General features: G+C 41.6%; 1 protein-coding gene across 2 annotated transcripts; it reads right to left on the bottom strand.

Annotated features, from left to right (window-relative positions):
- Positions 1-499: 499 nt before the first annotated feature.
- On the bottom strand, positions 500-19,605 carry LOC309384078 (neuropeptide Y receptor type 2-like). Of its 2 annotated transcripts, XM_081937264.1 has the most exons (3): positions 19,490-19,605; positions 3,816-3,894; positions 500-1,781 (listed from the first exon to the last, which is right to left on the bottom strand). In XM_081937264.1, exon 3 carries the CDS (start codon positions 1,730-1,732, stop codon positions 572-574), a length of 1,161 nt encoding a protein of 386 aa, XP_081793390.1. In that variant the 5' UTR covers positions 1,733-1,781; positions 3,816-3,894; positions 19,490-19,605; the 3' UTR covers positions 500-571. The 2 variants fall into 2 exon arrangements, with proteins under 2 accessions (XP_081793390.1, XP_081793391.1); XM_081937265.1 differs by lacking the exons at positions 3,816-3,894; positions 19,490-19,605 and adding an exon at positions 16,902-16,952.
- Positions 19,606-21,742: the final 2,137 nt, after the last annotated feature.

The raw sequence follows: 21,742 nt of genomic DNA, 5'->3' as shown, positions 1-21,742 counted from the left end.
ATGCAAAAAGTGATTGTGGAGTGCTGTGTGGGTGTCACTATCACCAACATTAGCCTGGAAACATTTAGAGTCCATCTTTTCTGCTGGAAATCGAAAACCAAATTTTGCCTTTTTTAATAATTGGGAGAAGTTAGGATTAATTACTTTACAACAAGAGTCCTCAAACTATGGCCCGGGGGCCATATACAGCCCACTGAAGTCATTTATCTGGCCTGTGCAGGACCACGAGGCTGCCACGCCCACATCTCCCTGCCCACCCTTCTATTTCTATTTCTCCTGTCCTTCAAATAACAGTAGAATTTATTTATTTATTCTCATAAATTAAAGCACGCTGGAATGACATGATTTCTGCTTCTTTTGGAACACAAAACACAAACTGGAGGCAAGGACTGTTTAATTTGGGAAAGCAGAATGGGTGGTACACAGATAAAGTGCTTTCATCTAACTATGACAATGACAGCATTTTGGCAATTCAGCACATTTTTATTTTGTGGGGGGGGGGGAGACGACAAGAGTTTTAGGTGGGCAACATTGAGGTTCAGGCCCTTTGTGGAGATGAAGCTGTTATGTATTAAACCGGTGTTGGCAGCTGTCCGTCACCTGTGGAGTGCTTGATGCTCCCATTCAAGGTAGTAGCCTTGAAAGTGAAGGACCTCCCCCGAACTGATCCCTCTACGTAGAGCCTCTCCGGCTTTTTCTGACAACGGAAGAACATAAGGAATCCATTGCGGTAGTTCTTATTCATCCAGCCATAGAGCAAAGGGTTTGCAAAAGTGGAACACATAGCTATGACATGAAATACCGTATAAAGGAGTTTATAATCATGGAGGGCAAGCGCCATATCTAAGTCTGCGGCAAGCTGGAAAGCATGGAAGGGTAGCCAAGAGACGGCGAACACCACAACGACCATGAAAAGCATCTTTGTGGTCTTTTTCCTGCGGCAGTGAGTGTCATTTCTAGCAGAAGGACTAATGTGGCTCTTCAGTTTGAACCATATCCTGATGTAGGCATAACAGATGATGGAAAGAGGGAAGACATATTGCAGGATGAGCATGGATAAGCTGTATATAGTGGCATCTCTGTTGCCAGAAGGCCATTTCTCTGAGCAGACAGCTATTCTGAGGTTGATGGATGGAATTTCTTCGTATCTGTATTCTCGAAAGATAGCTAGGGGACTAGCTAGGAGAGCAGCAACCAGCCATGTAATCGCTATGATGGTGAAGCTGATTTTCTTGGATATTCTACTGTCTAAATGAAAAACAATACATCTGTACCTATCAAGGGCAATCACGGTTAATGTGAGAATAGATACATGAACACTTAAAGCTTGAGCACATGACACCAAGTGACAAAGTACAGCCCCAAACTTCCACTCATCCAGCAGAGTGTAAGCCAGAGTAAAGGGCAAGCAAGTATCCACCATTAAGTCGGCCAGAGCTAAGTTAGCTATGAAAAAGTTGGTTACAGTCCTCATGGTTTTGTATCTCACTATCATATAGATGACCAAGGAGTTGCCAATGAATCCCAACAGAATGATGAGAGAATAAGCCATTATCAGTATGATTTGGACCCCCAGGATCTTGGTGCTGTCCATCATAATTTCACTGGATCCGCCTTGAAATCCTTGACTGGGGGTGACAAGACTGTCTGCATGCCAGTGAGACTGTGATTTCTTCTCTAAGATGTGCTCTTCTAAGATGATGGTGCTATTGACTTGATCAAGCAACCCCATGCCTATTTTTTGTATTTATGGGTTGACAGTATTACGCTTGTATGTTTGTCTGCAGAAAAAGAAACAAATGCCAGATTAAAAAAGATGACATTTAAAGACATTCGTTTATCATCAAGTACAGCATTTCAAATTAAGCTCCAAACCTCTGCAATCCTCGTGCACATTAAAATGATTAATATTTGGTTTTCATGCACAGTTGAGTGGAATACCTGAAAGAAAAAAAAATTAGCCTGTGTAGATCCCATTATATCTGCATAATAAAATTAAAGCCAAGCAAAGCGCAAAAAAAAAAAAATTGACCCTAACTAAATTCTCATTATTTTTCACAAAAGATTTTTTTTCTCTTTGCAATTCTATTGATCTAAAATTGAAAGGGTTAAAAAAACAATCCTTCCAAATGTCATGCTCATATCATCATATAAACCAGATCATCAGTTTGGCTATTAGCAATTGCTTGCGATTGGTCTACAATCTGCCTTTGTGCTCTCTCGTGACCTTGCCTCTGCTTGTCAGAGTAATTCTATTTGCATGAAGAATGGCAAGGAAAGTCAAAACAGAAATTAGCAATGAACTAGAACTACAATAAAGTCTGCAACTGTTTTGTTCATCAGTATGCTTAAGGCATACTTAGGTTCCTTGTGCATAGAATTGGATATAAGTATATATGAGCCAGGGGTGGGTTCCAGCTGCTGCTACTGCCAGTTCGCTCAGGGACGCGCTGCATCCTTGTGCGTGCTTAATGCATGCTATGCGCACATGCGCACTACTAAAAAAATGCTTCTGCTCAGTGGTGGGTTCCGGATCCCGTTGCAACCGGTACGGTGCAATGGGGCCGGGCATCCACCACATGAATGTGTGCAGCATGCGTGTGCACACATGCAGCAGGCGCATGCATACTTACCGCCTGCAATGTTCCGCAGCACCTCTGCGATGCTTGGCAGAGCATCACACAGACGCCATACTCTCCGTGCACAGAAGCCCCGAACAGCTCAACTACCAGTAAGGAGCGCGGGCAGACTAGTGGGCCCTCCAGAGCACCGGAACGGAACGGTACCCAGTGCTCCGGGCAGGCACCGGTATGCCTGTACCAGGACGTACCGGTTGAAACCCACCACTGCTTCTGCTCATGTGCAGAAACAAAAAACAAGATGGCGCTGCCATTGGCTCCGCCGAGAGAACTGGTTTAGGGGCATGGCAGGCTGAGTTACTACCTACTCGGCCAAACCAGTCTGAACAGGTAGGAACCCACCTATGATGTGAGCAAGCTCCTCCACTAAAGACTAACCTGGACAACATTTTAGCAGTTTTTGATCCAAGGGATGTTAAGCACCAATAGGAACCTTGATTTGCTATGTAAATAAAAGATGATAAGTATAAGAGCCCTTATGTCTTCTTGTTGTGACTTTTAGAATCCTTACTACATACTACTCTATGATTTACTCAATCCTTTTCAAGGTTCTTAAGGCAAAAATAACAAAATTAACTCATCCATGCTTGTCAGTAATGTCACAACTGGGCTTCATATATGTATGTAGCAGAAGAAATACAGATTATAAATTTATGCCCTAAACCTTTAAGAATATTTTGCCAAAGCTATGGGGAAAAAATCAGAATCACAGCCTTTTAGTCAGTTTGATCATTATGCCCCCTTCACTGATTTGATTTTTCATTTCCAGCTCTGTATCTCTAATGGCTTAGATACATGTAATTAATCTCTTGGATTTATGGAGGATTTCTTCTTGGTTGGAAAGCAAGTGTGTTCAATTATTTTGCAGAACAAAGTTCGTAACTCCTCTTGGGAGCTCCAACAGGAATTTAGGCAGCTTGGCTGGAAACCTCTGTTGCTTGAGATGTTTGACTATGAGTGGGAAGACGGGTCTTCACTGCTGTTCCAAACATTTGGAAATGAAAAATGTCTCCCTTAAACTGTAGATGTCATGTTGACCCAGGATTTTCTTTATGAGTTTCTAGAACTGCATATAACTGGTAAGATGCAAGATGGACATAGTTTATAAGTTTTCAGATGCTACCATATTGTTTGTGCAATTGAACTACAAAGTTACAAAATTAGGATTATCATTACCATATTTGATTCTTGATATGACTGATGTTTCTTGCTGGTTTTTTTCTCCCTTTTTTCTTCCTGTGCTGAAATCTGTAGCCTAAATCATACAACAAGGTGAATAAAGGGTGGAAATTGAATTCCCTTCCTGCTTTTTCCATGTTGTGCATGAAGCAGCTACATAGAAGCATTATAGATTAGGCTGGTGCAATATTTTCTATTATTAAATCTAGACTTCTATTGTAATAGAAATATATATCAAATGATAATATATTAGATCAGATCATTATCACACTGAATTATAAATTTATTTTCAATACTCAGTCCTATGGGTTCAGTTCTTCCAACTCAAGTTAAATAATAATTTGAAAACAATAACAAGTTTCATTTTAGCAATAACAGGTCTGAATAAACTCTGTTCACCTCTAGTTATTTATTCCCAATTTGCATTTTCATTGAGAATTCAAGAAGGAAGAATATTACAATTCCAAATTAAAATAATCCTTGGCCAGCTACATTGACACAGATGAGAAGTTCCATTTAGGTTTGAACTGGCATAAATATTCATGTAAGCTGCATGTACAAATATCAGCTCACACAAAATATCATACATATTGTAGAGTTTCTTTTGTGCAAGCCCATGAGAGCATTTTCTCTAAAATTGTTGTTTTATACCCAGTTTCTTTCATCTCCTTTAAATTTATTGAAATGGGTAAAGGCTATCCAGCAGGTGGGTTGATAAACTGTTTTCTTAACATCTATGGAGATTCTTAGTCATCCAGGTCATGGTTGTCCCAAAGGTGCTTTTTTCAAGAGGCAACTGGACTTTCTTGACAAACGCACCTTTAGGTGTTTTCTTAATATCTTACTCTACCCCAAATGACAAATGGTACAATGTCTAAAAAGCAGACCAACAGCCACTTGTATAACAAAGATAACCTGAGCCATTAAACCAGTGCTCTCAAAGAGATTTTAAAAATAGGCTGACGTTTAAGAATTAATTAATTAACGATGCCAATAATTATTGCAATGCTATTTCAGTTTGATCAAAGGCAATTTGCAATGCTTTGGATTGTTCAGGATCATATAATTAAGTTCTATCTAACCAAAAGCAAAGTCATTAAACTCACTGAGATGTTCATAGCCAGTCACCACTTTCTGCTGGGTTACACAACGCCACCTCTGGCATTCATTTTGTTTTATAAGAATGAAGCAATGGCTGTGCAGACTCACTGACTGGGCCAGACAGGAATATTTATTACAGTGTCTTGACTATGTCCTATATAGTCATAAAATCCCTAAGAGGCTATTAATTTTTTTTAACCTGATAAACATTGGAGAGCTTTTCATGCATCTGTCGTCCCCCCCCCCCCCATTGGAATAATAATTAAGCAGTACTGCTCCAGACAGTTAAGACAATGTTGAATGAGCTGGTCTAGAATGGTGGACAAAATGCAAGGCTTGGGCTGAGAATTATGTAAATTATTGGGCTGTTGAGTTATAATTTGAACATGAAGCAAGTTCTTGGGTGTCAGGGGAAGAATTATTTCACCCTGAACTAGATGAGGCTTAGACCGCGGCGTTTCCAAACAGGCATATTCTTTAAGGTGCGAAGAAAAGAAATAAAGAAATCCCGGAGAACATATTCTAATTAACAACAAAACTTTAATACAAAAATAATAAATGGAAATAAAACAAAAACTAACTAATTGTTACATTTTGGAAAAAGCAATTCTGTCTACCAGCTTCCTGGTAGACGGACAAAGATCAAAAAGGGAAGAGAAGACTCTAGAATGTGTGAAGTAATAAAAAAAAGATAAGCATGCGCAGTACATCATTGTCAGATAAGACCTTATGACCTGCGCAGTAACTCTTTCAGTTTAACTATTTAGTTTCAATTCGTCAGTTCAGGCTAGCAAACAATTTAACGCAGTGACATTCGAAGCAAGCATGTTTTCAATCTTTCTTTCTTTTCCTTTGTCTTAAATTAGCACTGGAGGAGGGGGGAGGATGTGTTCTGCTTATTTAAACTGGCTTTAAACATAATGTAATTATTATTTTTGCTTTGCATCTTGACTCTCTGTGGTTTGTGTTTAATTAGAGCTAGAACTTGGTTTGTGCCAAAGGAATGGTCACTGCTTAAGTATCAGAAAGATTATAAATAGATTCATCCAGGGTAATGCAAGAGGAAGGGTTGAATGTCCAAAATTTTACAGATCGCCTTTCCAGTGGGGGAGATAATTATTCTATTCTGCATTATTTACCCAATCAGTTGCTTCTTCAGATAAGCTTGTTTTGATTGTATATTAGGTAAAATCACAAAATCTGGGCTGCACAAATTTGAATGACCAGTCAATGGCAGCAAATCATCGGGAGTTTTGCAGTTCAAATCTGTTAGGCCTAATGTTAGGGAGAATTGAAATTTTTGTTTGTATTTGTAATAAAGCTGTAAATAATTTGTATAAATGGAATTTTGCTATCGGTTTTAAAGACCATTTTCACACAGCAGTGTAGTTGTTGATCCCCAAAGACATAAAGATGAAGTATAGTTAAAATTGGATCTTTTTCTTTCCTTCCAATTCCAATCAGAGGAAAACAGCATGCATATGAGCTGAAAAATGTTGAGCGACTGTTTCCTGATAAGCTGTCTTATAGAATTAAATTGTTTGGCTTGTTTATAGTTCAGTGCATTCTGTATATCTTCAAAATAATTTAACTCAATTGCCAGGTCACGAGTGCTCTGTAAATGCAATTTAAGCTTGTATTCTGATAGATTGATGTTTTCTGATTGATCATTCCCACTAGGAATTGTGACTTCACTCACTACATGCTCTCAAATTTCCAAATGCACTCCCACATTTTTTTTTAAAAAAAGACCACTTTTCTACCCCTGTCCAGAAAGGAACTTTGAGTTATTTTCCCATCCTATGATATTTTTGAACTGAAATCTACACTTTTCTTTCTGCTTCCTGCATGGAGACAAAATTGTAGGAGAAAGTTTAATGTCAAATAAGGTTAGGTAAGTATGGCACATTGGCTGCAGCCCTGATGTAGATGATCTACTAATAAGAACAAAAATGCAAACTTTTTCAAGAAAAAAAGATGAAACATAGAAAGAAGTAGAAGAGGTAAGACAAATGGAAGTGAAAAGGAATTAGCTTCAAAACAAATTAAACAATGACTGCTTATTTGATTGAGATGATACTCCTGAGAATTCTTAAAGAGTTCAAGATGTGAAACTCTTCTTCTAACTCAATTGTGCAATATCACACAACAAATCAATCTCATTACTACAGGAAGGGAAGACTGGCAGATTTGTGCCAGAGAAAGCAAAGGCAGAAGTGATAGGCTTGTTTGTCCCAGATAAGTGTGGGGAAAACATCATTAAGCATATTAAAGAGCAGAACATTCAGTGAGATTTCTGTAAAATAAATTTCGATCCCACCAACCTTTCCTTCATTTTTTTTTCATGGTTCAACCAAGAGGTAGGTAGAACAATCATTTCAACATTTTTGCTCGTATCTACCTTTCCCTAGCCTCCTTTTGGATCTAGTCTATGAAGGAACTAAAAAGAGCATAAAGATCCCAGCCAGTGTCCAGAGATTACGAACAGAGTCCGTGCCACCACGCCCCAGTAGGGAAGCCTGCTGCATCAACATTGAAATTACTTCCTGCTCCCTTTTCATCTCCACCAAAATGGAGGGAAATATTAATCTTTTTCTAGTCCCTGACATTTCATGGGTGTTTGCTTATGAATCAAGAACGTAAATTGACTAAATGTTAGAACAAATTTCAAAGGTGTTTAAAATCAATATTTAATATTTTGACATCAGAAATGGGCACTTCAGTCTCCTTTTTTGGATCTATAGAGTCGTCCCTGTTTGCTGTGGTCACTGATTACCCAATGCTTTTAATGTGAATTGAAATAAATGGATGAATGAATAAGATGTATGCATTACGTCTGAAGCGGTTTTAATGACATCATAGTGAACCAAAGAAGGAATTGTTGTGCCAGAAGGGTTATTCAGAGGAATTTTTACTGCTGTGACTCCCTGAAAACCCAGACAGTATCCAATTGCTATCCAGATATTTGCAGTCCAGATTTGATATGCCTTCAGAGAAATCATTCCATTCTCTTTTGCATAGGTTTTGAGTCTATGGATCAGATTCTTCAGCCTTCCAAATTAATCCATGGTCTGTTGGTAAGAAATTGCAATAGAAGAGAACAAATATGGCTCAGAGTTGAACTGTGGAGTCCTTGGTGTTCTCTGGGCTTGGTTGTTTCATTGTAGATATTTCATTACTTGTTGGGTAATGAAACATTGCAAACAAACAACCAAGCTCAGAGAGCACCAAGGAGTCCATAAAAAGGAATTACTCCAACAGCAAAGGGCAGCCATTGCACACAAAGAAAGCCAATACAGCATAAAGAGTGATCAATGCTCTCCTAGACTGTTGACTTGAAGGGAAAAGTAAGCTAAGACTCCTCTTCCCAGGAAACAAAAATTTGGCTGACAGAAAATGGTCTTGTTTCTTGGTTACATGAATTGAATATCCATTCACCAGTCCATATCATTCACTTAACACTTGTATACCTGTACATATGATCTGTACCATGGAAGAAGTAGGTATGAAGGTAAATGGGCATATACCTTCTTCAGAAAGTTATGTAGATTCAATTAATGAGGAGGGAGAATAAGACCATTGTAATGATACTCTCCTCCTGTTTCATTTCCTTTCATCCTCAGTGTCCTTTATATGTAGAGGACAATGGATAGCAGACCTCTTTTGGGTATAAAGTGGCAGAAGACTATGGATAGTGTTTCTCTTCACATGAAGAGGACAAGAAGAATGCAATGGAGAGAACAGATCTACTGCAATGGTATCTACTCTTCTTCATAAGTAGACCCAAGATACCTTTCCCAGGAAAGCTAGCTTCTCATCGTCATTTGAACAGACACGTCCAGAGGCACGCTGGACAATATTCTAGCTGCCAATATTTCAATCAAGGACATAGTTAGTCATAGTCTATTGTGCCATATAAACTCAGAAAATAAACCATGATTCAGTTAACCATGAGTAAGGGTTATCTTATGCAAACACAACTATAGAGTGAAAAGTAGGCTTTTGCCTCTCTTCCAGATGCCATCCAGGTGCCATTCCTCTGCTTTGTAGAAGAGGGAAAGCAAGAAACAGTGCTGCTCTACTTCAAAAGCAGCTATTTAATCAGGAGCATCCAATCAGGATGAGGAGATGGAGGGAAGAACGTGTCAAGATGGCAAGTGCAGCTGATGATTGAAGCCCAGGGCCATACTTTATGTGCATTTGGTCTTCTGTTTTCTTTGAAACATTTCTATTCTAACCACTCACGTTAAATCAGTAATGGCCTTTCAGCTACTACAAATATTATTATAAGATTGCCTCATCAGGCACCTGAGTATTTGCGTTCCCTTTTGTCCAAACTCTTCTTTGCAGCAACAATCTCTAAAATGACTTCAAGGAAGAGGCAATGTGAAAGCAAGAGATTCTTCAGCATGATTTTTTTAATGATGAATATGATAGATGACTTTAAAATCTATCTTACCAAAGAGAAACATTATTAAGAATATGTAATCTGCAATCTAATTCTGATTTCATAATCAAATCACATGTTCATAATTCACCAGATCTGTATTCTGAGGGAAAGCAAATTATTAAACTTATGTGGGGGGGTTTTGTTACAATTTTCTGATGGATTGGCCTCCAGGTATACAATGACCAAAAAATGGCCTCGAAACATGCCTTTTCACTGTCTCTTAATTAACCCGAATTTTCATTTCATGTATGACACTAATATGGATTCCATATTTTACCTCATAACAGGGTTGGTGATGTTTAGACTGACATGTCAGAATCGGACTTGGGGACATGATTTGTTGTTCAGTCTGTCAGACAAAAGCTCAGCATGCAACTGTACATGCATATGCCTCAACTGCTCCTTCACCTCCTTCCCACTTTTTTTGCAATCTTAGAATCAAAAGAAGACTTTAGTAGCTGAGAAGTTAAGCTGAGGCTGACGCAGTTCTACTTTATAGGACAAAAAAAAGTCTCTGTCTAAATGGAAACCAAAAATTGTGCTCAAATAATGAGTGAAAGATAATTGTCTAATGCATATTTGTTCTCTGCAACTGTCATTCATCATAGCTGATAAATTAAACTGCAGTTTTAAAAAATCCCTGAAAGAATAGTTCTGTATTTAATGTTCTGTCTCTTACTGGGTTGTGTAGATTAGATCAATACTCATCAGTGTTCAAGTGGATTTAAAACTCTTTTGACTTTCTAAATTTGTCCAAAGCTTGACAGTATATACATGATTCTTTATATCAAAAATCTGTTGGCGTGTTGGTAAGTCACATGTTTCGCTAAAGACATGAATGCTTCCTTTTCTAGACACATTTATAAATCACCTTATCATTGCAGAATATCACTAACAGAATGGAGACACATCGTCCTTTCCTTTTCCTGGAGATCTGCTCAGGCATAGTGCAACAATAACATTTGGAAATTAAATGCTTCTTAAGTAGGGAATAACCTTGACAGGAACACTGAAGTGGTTGGGGGGGGGGGAGATACAGAAATTTCTTCAAAATAAAATTCTGCCTGGACAAGATAGCCCTTGCCTGTAGCAATTTTTAATAATGAAATACTGTGTTCAATTACCCAGATCGCTCTGTGTCTTCTGTGTCTTGGGGGCTATCCTGTTGGAGGTGATATCCAATGATGCTAAGTCTTTAGTATCTCATGACTAACAGGCCCCAAGGAAGGCAATAAGGTGTAAATAGAGTGTTAAAGATTTATCCTATAGCCCAGCCTTGTTCTTTGTTTAAGAAACTGATGACCTTCTGTCACTTTGTCTTATATTTTTCCACAGGTGCATGCATACAGGCGCACACACATTCTCAGAATATAGGTTCTTGAAGTCTTCTCTTGATAGGATCTAACTACCGGTAGCTGGAGTCTAGTCTTTGTTTATCCCAATTATGTATTTCCGTAAATAAATGTGCTTTCTGCTACCCCTGGAAACTTGTTTCTCTAACTTGTGGTCTATGACTGTCACTAAATATTGTATCTTATGATTCTTGATGAATGTATCTTTTTTAATGTACACTGGGAGCATATGAACCAAAGACAAATTCCTTGTGTGTCCTATCACACTTGGCCAATAAAGAATTATTCTATTCTATTCTATTCTATTCTATTCTACTCTATTCTATTCTACTCTATTCTATACTCCCATCTTCAGGAGCTCTCGCAGGCATTCACCCCACACTTCCATCTTTAACAGAGTTATGGACTCCAACAGTTGAAATGAAGATGTAAAGAAGTTCCACAAAGAAGAAAGGATGCCTCCTGGAACAGCTAAAGGAAATACTAAGGAATCAGGAAAGCTACATGGAGTGCAGGAAGGAGCAAAATTCGCCCTCTCAAGATGAACATGATCTTGAAATCTCAAGAAACTACCAGTGCAAGGAAAGAGATCCAGAAAAAAACAAGAGAGGGACAAAAATGCAACAAATGACAGTAGTGAGACGGTAGCCATTTTAAGGAATGTAGACATTTGGAAAACTGTCTCAGACTTAGGGCTGATCAGTTTTCCCCAAGTGGGTAAGGATGATGGCCATTCTCAAGGGAAGAAATGTACATGTATCACGCATTCAGAGTACTGGAAAGGAAAACAGGAATCTAGATCCTGAAACTGAAAGCCCTAAGCATTGTTTAGTTTGATATTGGGGGGAAGAGGAGAGGAAACTACTATGTAGTGTTAGGTTTTGTTCCCCACATCAGCCAAACAGCAAGTCGGCTTTGAAATATCCACATCACATGGCGATAATCTGATTGCATGGCACAAGGAAAAACTGAGGCATCAAAAGAAAGGTCCAAGAAAGAGATTTCACTGCAAGGGCTGTGAAAACAAACGAACCTCACACATGAAAGGACACTGAAAAAGATGTCAGCCACTGAAAAAGACAAATAAAGAAAAAAATATTGAAGCCACCAAGGACCACAATACTCAAGAAAAGGAATTGAACCAAAATATGTCCTTTCAGAAGGGGCATGTTTGCTCAGACACATAACCTTTGGATTGGTGCATGAGGTCCTGTGAAGGGGTGTTTGGAGATGCAAACTCAGTCCACTGATTGTTTAGCTTGTTTCACTACCACTTCTTTAGGTTAGATTCCTGCTGCCAGGGGTGCCCTCTCCCTCTCTCTCTCTCTCCCTCCCTCCCCCTCCCCTCTCTCTACCCTCCCTTCCTCTCCCCCCTCACACACACATTGTATAATGAGAGGCTGAAATGATATACAGGAGCAGAAAAAGTGGTAATGATTAAAAGGAAAGGCAAAATTGAAGAAAAGGTACAACGATAATAGCAATTCTCAAAGGCTGACAATGACAAAATTACCAGTCACCATCTGGTTCAGATCTGATTATCAAGAAACGGTTTCTGATATCAGCTTGACGTATAAATTACAAAGAAAATTGGGTACTCATATGTTCATCACCTAACCCAGGCTTGTTCCCATTTATTAAGCTGCTTCTCTATGGCACCTTGTATCCACCCTTGTGGTTTCACAGAGGAAGAATGTTGACCTGCCTTGGGAAGCAGGAAGAGAGTAAGGATCCATTAGGAAGAGAGTTTCAGCAGAGATTTCTCAGTCCTGAGAAAGAGGAAAGCCTAAGAAAGAAACTCAAAATACCTCAATAAATGATTTGTTTGAGGCACTGAGATGTTCTGGTGGGCTTTTAAGATTCTGTTATTCTACCTTGCCACAATACAGAGCATTTCTGGCTTCCCTGAACTTCACGTTCTAGATTGCTAAAAGTCTTCTGATAGGCAGAGGGAAAAGAAGTGGATTCTGAGAGGCTGCAGTAATGCAGCCTGGTTCCCCCTTGTGCATATTTAATAGACCTATAAGTTGGAGTGTCCCATAAATTGCCTCTGCTTCCATGAATTTCAAGTTGTCTTTATAAGACTAGAATAGATAAATCTCTCCCTATGTTGGATCCCCTTAAAAGATCTTTAAATAAAATGCTGCCTTCTCATAACTCCATTGTCAGTGCAGAAGACTCACCACCAATCTGCTAGCTACTCAAACACAAAACATAAATATCTTGCTCTTCATGCGGCAAAAAAAATCTCGATTCCTGCCTAATTCTATTTCTATGGTTATTACTTTGCTTCTGAAGTCAGTTTAGTGTAGTGGTTAAGGCTTCAAGAAGAATCCAGGAGACTCAGAGCTTTAATCCCATTTTAGGCACAAACCTAGCAAGTGACATTCGGCCAGTCACTCATGGCAAACCATTTTCCAAAACCTTGCCAAGTTACTTTTTCATCACTACTAACTGTGAATGATCATTAAAGAAGGCAGGAATCAAATGGGTATTATCTCTGTAAGAATGTTCCATACTTAATATGAGCTGTTCTTTTTGTCCCATGTTATGCTGTTTCTTTAAAGTAGCCAATGAGACTTTTAATTGACTCAGATAAGCTCAGAGAATTAATAATAGAATAGACCCATTATGGTGAACCAATGGTATGCGGTGCCAGAGGTGGTGCGCAGAACCCTCTCTGTGGGCACGTGCGCCTTTCGCCAGCTGTTCTTCCAGGTTCCGTCACACACATGCGCATGAAGACCAGTTGGCTAGCACATATGCATGCGCCAGAATCCAGAAGAGACCAGCTGTCCGGCATGCATGTGCACAAAGGAACCCGGAAGAGCAGCTGGCCGCCGTGCGTGTACGCGCTGGCCAGCTTCTCTCTTCTGGGTCCCTGCGCTCTGGTGCGCACGCAATCCAGTTTTGGCACTCAGTGCCATAAAGGTTAGCCATCACTAGAATAGACTCTTTAAGGATGCCTTTAAGCACACATTATTATTATTATTATTATTATTATTATTATTATTATTATTATTATTAGCGTTTATATACCGCCCCCTCTCCCGAAAGGGACTCGGGGCGGTGTACAGTCCGTATTAAAATACAACAGATTAAAACGTAGAAATAACTATATAAATACATGTATAAGAGGAGGGTAAAATATGCCAAACTGTACAGCTAATAAATAAATCAATACAAAAGTTTAAAATATCAAGTTAAATTTAAAACAATATCCCTCTAAAAACCAGTAAGAATGTGTATGCCAGGAGGTAGACGTTAAAATTATGCCAAACCAGCCAGTCGGAACAGGTGTGTCTTCAGTTTCTGTCGGAAGGAGCGGAGGTCAGTAGTGGTTCTAATATCGGGGGGGAGGTCATTCCAGAGGGTTGGGCCCATCACAGAGAAGGCCCTACTCCTTGGTGTCGCCCGTTGGCATTGCCTCGTGGACGGCACCAGGAGAAGTCCCTCCCTGTGTGAGCGGATTGGCCGCAGGGATGTATGTGGGAGGATGCGATCCCGCAGGTAACTAGGCCCTATGCCATGGAGCGCTTTAAAGATGGTGATCAGAACCTTGAAACGCACCCAAAAGACCACAGGTAGCCAGTGCAGCTCGCGCAGGAGAGGTGTTACGTGGGAGTACCTAGTACTCCCCATGACTACCCGCGCGGCTGCGTTCTGGACTAGCTGCAGTCTTCGGGCGCGTCCCAAGGGAAGCCCCATGTAGAGAGCGTTACAGTAGTCCAGGCGAGACGTCACCAGTGCATGAGTGACTGTGCGTAGGGCATCACGGTCCAGAAGGGGGCGCAATTGGCGCACCAGGCGAACCTGGTGGAACGCCCCCCTTGCCACGGCTGCCACATGATCATCCATTGACAGCCGGGCGTCTAGGAGGACGCCCAAATTGCACGCCCGTTCCACAGGGGGCAATTGTTCGCCCCCTATGGCCAGTGATGGAATCAACTGGCTGAACCGAGGCGCCGGTAGCCACAGCCACTCAGTCTTGGAGGGGTTGAGTTTGAGTCTGTTGTCCCCCATCCAGACCCCGACGGCTTCCAAACACCGGGACATCACTTCGACAGCCTCGTTGGGGTGGCTTGGGGTTGAGATGTACAACTGAGTATCATCAGCGTACAGATGGTACTCAACCCCAAAACCACGGATGATCTCACCCAGCGGCTTCACGTATGCGTTGAACAGAAGGGGCGAGAGGACCGACCCCTGCAGCACCCCACAAGAGAGTGGCCTCGGGGTTGACCTCTGCCCCCCAGTCAACACATACTGCATCCGGCCGGAGAGGTAGGAGCCGAACCACCGTAAAACGGTGCCTCCGACTCCCATCCCCTCCAGCCGGCGCAGTAGGATACCATGGTCGATGGTATCAAAAGCCGCCGAGAGGTCTAATAGGACCAGGATAGAGGAGCAACCTCTATCTCTGGCCCTCCAGAGATCATCCACCAACGCGACCAAGGCTGTCTCGGTGCTGTGCCCGGGTCGGAAGCCGGACTGGCGTGGGTCTAGATATACGGATTCGTCGAGGTGACGTGGAAATTGCTGCGCCACCACATTCTCAACAACCTTCACTAAAAAGGGGAGGTTGGAGACTGGACGATAATTAGCTAGCTCCGTTGGGTCAAGTGAAGGCCTCTTGAGCAGGGGCCTCACCACCGCCTCTTTCAAGGCAGTCGGTAAGGAACCCTCGCTCAATGAGGCGTTCACCAGGCCCAGAAGCCAGCCTCGCGTCACCTCCCAGGATGCCAGTACCAACCAGGAGGGGCACGGGTCCATTGAACATGTGGTGGGTCGCAGCCGTCCACGCAACCCGTCTAAATCCTCGGGGGCAACAGAGTCAAACTCCTCCCAGAGTGGGCTCACAAGACTCACTGATGTCGGCTCGTCCGGTCCACTGAGGGGGGCCCATCCGCTCCGGATCTGAGCGACTTTGTCTTGCAGATATTCCCCAAACTCCTCTGCTCTTCCCTGCAAGGGTGCCTCCCGCGTCTCCTGCGACAGGAGAGAGCGGGTCACCCTAAACAGGGCGGCAGGGCGGTTATCCGCAGACGCAATGAGAGCGGCACAATGTCTACGTTTGGCCGCTCTCAATGCCACAAGGTAGGTCCGTAAATAGGCTCTTACCTGTGTTCGGTGAGATTCAGAGCGTGAGGACCTCCACCTGCTCTCTAGACGTCTCCTATGGCGCTTCATCACCCTAAGCTCCTCGGTATACCAGGGAGCCCGGGTGGGTCGTTGCCGTAGGAGAGGTCGCAGAGGCACAACCCGGTCCAAGGCCCCCGCCGTCGCCCTATTCCAGGCGTCGACTAGGTCCTCCGACCGAGCGCGGGTCAGGGCTACAGGTAAAGGCCCAAGCTCCGTCTGGAACCTGTTACCTTGTAAGATCAACAAGAATTGGGAAGCATTGTACGTGAATAATTTCTGCTTGTCCAAACATCAGATCAAAGCAATAGTGAAATCTGGATGAGAAGCACAGTTCAGGTAATAGGAAATTGGAAAATGACAATTATATAAAGCAATTGTCAAACTTATTTTGTCTCTCCTGTTGACTTTTGTGCTAAATCTCTCAGTGCAGGAATGTCCAGGCGGTACTCTTGATTACTGCCTGGTAGCTTCTCCCAATCCAATTATCATTTCTTTGCACGAGAGTGAATCCATGTGCCCAACAGAGGAAAGGGGTAGGTTGAAAGTCCTCTTTGAAGAAGGAACTCACTCAAGGGAAAGTTCTGGGGATTATAAAATGCCGCCAGAAGAGGGCAATCACGATACTCCCAGTAGTATTATTTTGTTGAGGATTCTAATAAAAACCATGTTTACATTTAACATGATAGTTAAGGAGAAAGAATACAATACTGCTTTATCCCATATCCTTAGCATCCTGCTTTTGAAGTCTTAGCTGTTCAGCTACATCAATCTCCATGGATCCATGATCTAAACAAAGACAGATGTTAACTAGTGTGTGAATGCTTTCTGACAAAGTAAGGAGATGCACAAAATTAGAAGTTAAGGAAACATGCTTCTGTGCCCAAGAATAAACGTCCAGTCCAATCCTTCTAACCAAACATGTTTTTCTAGCCAAGCCAAGAGTCTTGTGATTAACATGAAAAACAAAAGCTTCAGACTTATGGGCCAAAAGCCAGCAACACAAGGTGAAGCCTTCCAGCCTTGTCAAACCAAACTAACCTAGATCTATTTGTCAAAAGATCAATCCCACTCAACGGGAGTCATTTCCTGATATTGCATGACATCTGGCTTCATATTACAATTGTATTTATATGATGGGAAGCACACAGGTTCACTGTAATAGTTGGTTTGTTTTTGTGTTTTTAAACTCTGTGCCCTTGCAGGAAGGAGGGTTTACTGAAGCACACAGCAGTCTTGTCTTGGATGAAGCCCTCAGGTGCTTAGAATTAAGGAAATAAAAATGCAAACTGGAGCATGACAATACACAATTTGTGCAACAGCTCCACTAGCTCCCACTTAAGACATTTCCACATAGCCACTGTTTTCTTTCCCCAAACTCTCTTATATCAATTCACAGCAGTTGCAAGTGTCTTCACCATCTCTGTTGTTGCCACATTTAGGAGTTGTCAAGGAAGCTTTCCTCCAGCTGACCAACAGAGAACACAAAAACTGATAGAGGAGACTTCTAGCTTCATCTCCATCTGATTTTGCAATTTATTACTAATCCTAGCCACTATGAAAGAGGATTCAATGAGTGCTCACTTTTTAAAGAAAATGATCAAGAAATGCAGGGAACAATATGGGATTTCAACTGCTGGAGGGAAAGCTCAGGAGGCGGGACAAAGGGACTATTCTTCCCAACAGTCTGGATCCTACCCTATATCGTCTGTCTGTCTGTCTGTCTGTCTATCCCTGTCTCTCTCTGTCTCTCTCTGTCTCTGTCTCTCTCTCACACACACACCCCTATCTAATTTTGAAACTGCCCATCTCCCTCAGATTTGCAATGATTCTCTTGGGCTGCCGCGGAGCTGAAAAATCATGGGCTCTGCTCAGTGGTGAAATTCAATTTTTTTTTTACTACCGGTTCTGTGGGCGTGGCTTGGTGGGCATGGCAGGGAAAGGTTACTGCAAAATCCCCATTCCCTCCCCACTCTGGGGCCAGCCAGAGGTGGTATTTGCCAGTTCTCCAAACTACTCAAAATTCCCGCTACCAGTTCTCCAGAACCTATCAGAACCTGCTGAATTTCACCCCTGCCCCTGCTATCTGATGAGGATGATGGACTGTGATTCTGCTGGCACCAAGCCAGCCCAGGAGCAGCCTTTGTCTTCTGTGGAGGGAACAAAAAAGTTTCAGGACTAGGAAGATTAGACTGAGAGGATTCTCCCACTTAAAACAAAAAACAACATGGTTCTCCAACTACTCTCACAAAGAGAAGTTAGCAAGTTATATATAATTTCATTTCCTACACACATACACACCCCAAAAAAGAATTTAGAGGAAGGAGAATGCCACTATAGTAGCTATTTCATGCTAGCTAAAAACACATCTAGCCTTCAGGACTTTAGCCAAAACATACTGCAGGCATTTATTTTAATTCCCAAATTGTGCGGAAAGGGACGGGGGTGTAATGCGGAGGACATTTTCATGAATGACTGCAAAGGTATCTAGCCAAGCTGTAGGAATTAACTGCAAGGAGTCCTCTTTTGAAAGTCACCCCTAAACTGATCTTCCTGTTTTAAGTTTTCTATCTTAAAAAAAAATCAAGCTGGGATATGTATTTCCCCTTTTTCTAGGAGTAACCCAGGAGCTCAGCCTGCAGAGCACAAAAGAAGTAATAAGATAGGATGGAGGCAGAAAAGAAATGGAGTTGAAGAAGTACTAAAAGTGCAGGTCTGCTGCTATATCTTCACCAGAAATCACACCGTATCTGATCGGTCTAACTATTATACCGTGGGATTCCTTTATATAAGAGGAAGCCTATTTTCAAAACTACCAGATGTTTCTAAATGCTCAAAAGTCAAAGCACCGAGTTAATTCTGACACTGCAGGCTGGACCCTAAAGTGGGCAAAAGAGCATGTCAAAATATACAAAAAGACCAAAGAAAGAAAGATAGACTTTGGTTCTACATATGTAATCTTTGTGGACCAAGTACCAAAGGGAGAGAAACCCACAGAACAAACCAAAAGTAAAAATGATGGAGAGAATTCCCCAGGATTTTTCTCCTAAGGAAACATCCAGGGAACAAAAAGGAACTGGGAACATTAACTAATCTGTACATTTCTCTTCCCTCGGCTCCCTGCTTCCCAACCTCCACCTCACCATGCAAACATTTTGACATTCCTAGGAAGATTGCTTCTAGCACGTGCAGTTCTCGCCACTGGAAGTTAATGACAGGCAATATTTTCCAATAAGCAAAGATGGTGAGTTGCATCATTGCCCACGACTTGAATGCTTACATCTCTGTTACCTCCGTGTACTATTTCCCACTACATGCAAAGCCTATTTGTTCAGAGATGTCAGTCAAATAAAAGAAACAAGTCTACGTATGGCATTAGAAGCTGCATGCTTCCATCTTACATCCTGCACCCCTCTTAGAAAAACAAAACACCCTCCCCTGCCAAAAATTAGCAGCAAAAGAAGGAAGTTTCATAGATGATAGCAGCATCAACGCAGTCAACTACATGGTATGAAATAAGCTCTTCTCCCCCAAAATCTTGACAGTTTTTACTAAATAAAAAAAGCATTCTCCATCTCACTCCCTTCCAACTTCCATGGCTGGAAAATGCATTCAAAAAAGCCACTTACCTGGAGTTACTGTTTCATTGCAGTATCTGACCCAGCTCTTTGTTCTTAGATTTCCACTCTTTTTCCACTCTGCAGAATATTGTGGTGAGCCCAAGGCAAGGGGTCTTGTTCAAAGTTTCTCTTTTAGAGAAAACCTCCCTCTCCTGCCCCTCTAAATGACAGAAGTGGACTTTTCCCTGAAAGCTGTCCTGTTTTTATAAAGCTGATGGACCAAGCCTTCAATGGTAATCTCTATCCCATGAAGCTGGATCTTCTGTCAGACTCTGCCTGAGTGAAAGCAAGACAGAAGTAAGCGTGTTTAGCAACAGAGAGAGAGAGAGAGAGAGAGAGAGCAGGAGGTGGAGGAGGAGAGAAAGAGAGAGAAGCAGTGGCTGCTGTTCACGCATTGTTCAACCACTGCAGGGCTTCTTACATTGCTGAAACATCCTGCGATTAAAAAGATTCACACACACCCTGCTGGGGAGGGGGAGTGTCTCTGTGTGCATCTTCTTTAGAGGACTAGAATTCAGCAGATTAGTACCATGCTCACCTCCAGGACTTCATTGCTTAATACTGCTCTGCAAGTCCTCTCCTCCTGTTCTTATTCGTGCCTTCCCCTTCCCTAAAGTAGATGTTTGATCATAGGTCCTATTCTCTCCTACATTCATCTGCAAACAACTTGCTTAATACTGCTTTTTGCATATGCACTCCCAATAGATTTGTCTCAATCTTTGGATATGCACGCTGCTCCCCATATAAAGTTTTATACTTGATTACCACCCCTGGATCTATACTCCTAGATTGACTGAAACTTTCCTTCCTTCCTTCTTCCCCCCTCCCTCCCTCTCTTCTTCTTTACAAGGTTTTTTTCTATCACAATTACAGAAAGCAACTCCCACTGTACTTTTAGAACCTATACTTTCAGGTAAACATACAGAAAACTGAGCTGCAAGCACATTTCCGGAACCGGTGCATAGAATAATACAGTTACAGAGGCATCAAACACTGCCATATTCTTTCTGCCCAAATAATATGGAATTATAATATAATTCTGAACCACTGAATTATATCTTTCAGAGATCCTGAAACACCGGGGAACTACCAGAGGACTGGAAAAGAGCTGATGTGGTTCCCATCTTCAAAAAAGGGAAAAAAATAGATCCAGGAAACTACAGACCTATCAGCCTGACCTCAATACCAGGAAAGATTCTGGAAAAAATAATCAAGCAACGAATTTGTGAACACCTAGAAGCAAATAAAGTAATAGCCAAAAGTCAACATGGATTTGTCAAAAACAGATCATGCCACACTAATCTTATTGCATTCTTTGATAATGTGACAAAATTAGTGGACCAGAAGAATGCCGTTGATATAGTTTACTTGGACTTCAGTAAGGCTTTTGATAAGGTAGACCATAACCTACTACTAGATAAAGTAGAAGAATGTGGGTTAGACAGCATCACCACCAGATGGATTCGTAACTGGCTGACCAACCGCACTCAACGTGTAGTCCTCAATGGAACTGCATCTACATGGAGGGAAGTATGCAGTGGAGTACCCCAAGGCTCTGTTTTAGGCCCAATACTCTTCAACATCTTCATCAATGATTTGGATGAGGGAATAAATGGGGAACTCATCAAATTTGCAGATGACACCAAGCTGGCAGGAATAGCCAACACTCCAGAAGATAGGCTTAAGATACAGAAGGATCTTGACAAACTTGAACATTGGGCACTATCTAATAAAATGAAATTCAATGGTGAAAAGAATAAGGTTCTACATTTAGGCAACAAAAACGGAATGCACAGGTACAGTATAGGTGGTACCGTGCTCAATAGTAGTAACTGTGAGAGGGATCTTGGAGTTCTAGTGGACAACCATTTAAATATGAGCCAGCAGTGTGCAGCAGCTGCCAAAAAAGCCAACACAGTTCTAGGCTGCATCAACAGAGGGATAGAATCAAGATCACGTGAAGTGTTAATACCACTTTATAATGCCTTGGTAAGGCCACACTTGGAATACTGCATTCAGTTCTGGTCGCCACGATGTAAAAAAGATGTGGAGACTCTAGAAAGATTGCAGAGAAGAGCAACAAAGATGATTAGGGGACTGGAGACTAAAACATATGAAGAACGGTTGCAGGAACTAGGTATGTCTAGCTTAAGAGAAAGAAGGACTAGGGGAGACATGATAGCAGTGTTCCAATATCTCAGGGGTTGCCACAAAGAAGAAGGAGTCAAGCTATTCTCCAAGGCACCTGAGGACAGAACAAGA

This window comes from Natrix helvetica (genome assembly GCF_964273705.1).
Source record: "Natrix helvetica genome assembly, chromosome: 1".
Taxonomy (NCBI): Eukaryota; Metazoa; Chordata; class Lepidosauria; order Squamata; family Natricidae; genus Natrix; species Natrix helvetica.
The sequence above is the reverse complement of the archived record's forward strand: the minus strand, read 5'-3'. Positions and strand labels throughout refer to the sequence as shown.

Bases quoted from the DNA above. Each gene is read 5' to 3' on its own strand.
- LOC309384078 (XM_081937264.1), bottom strand. From the start codon at position 1,732: ATGGGGTTGCTTGATCAAGTCAATAGCACCATCATCTTAGAAGAGCAC.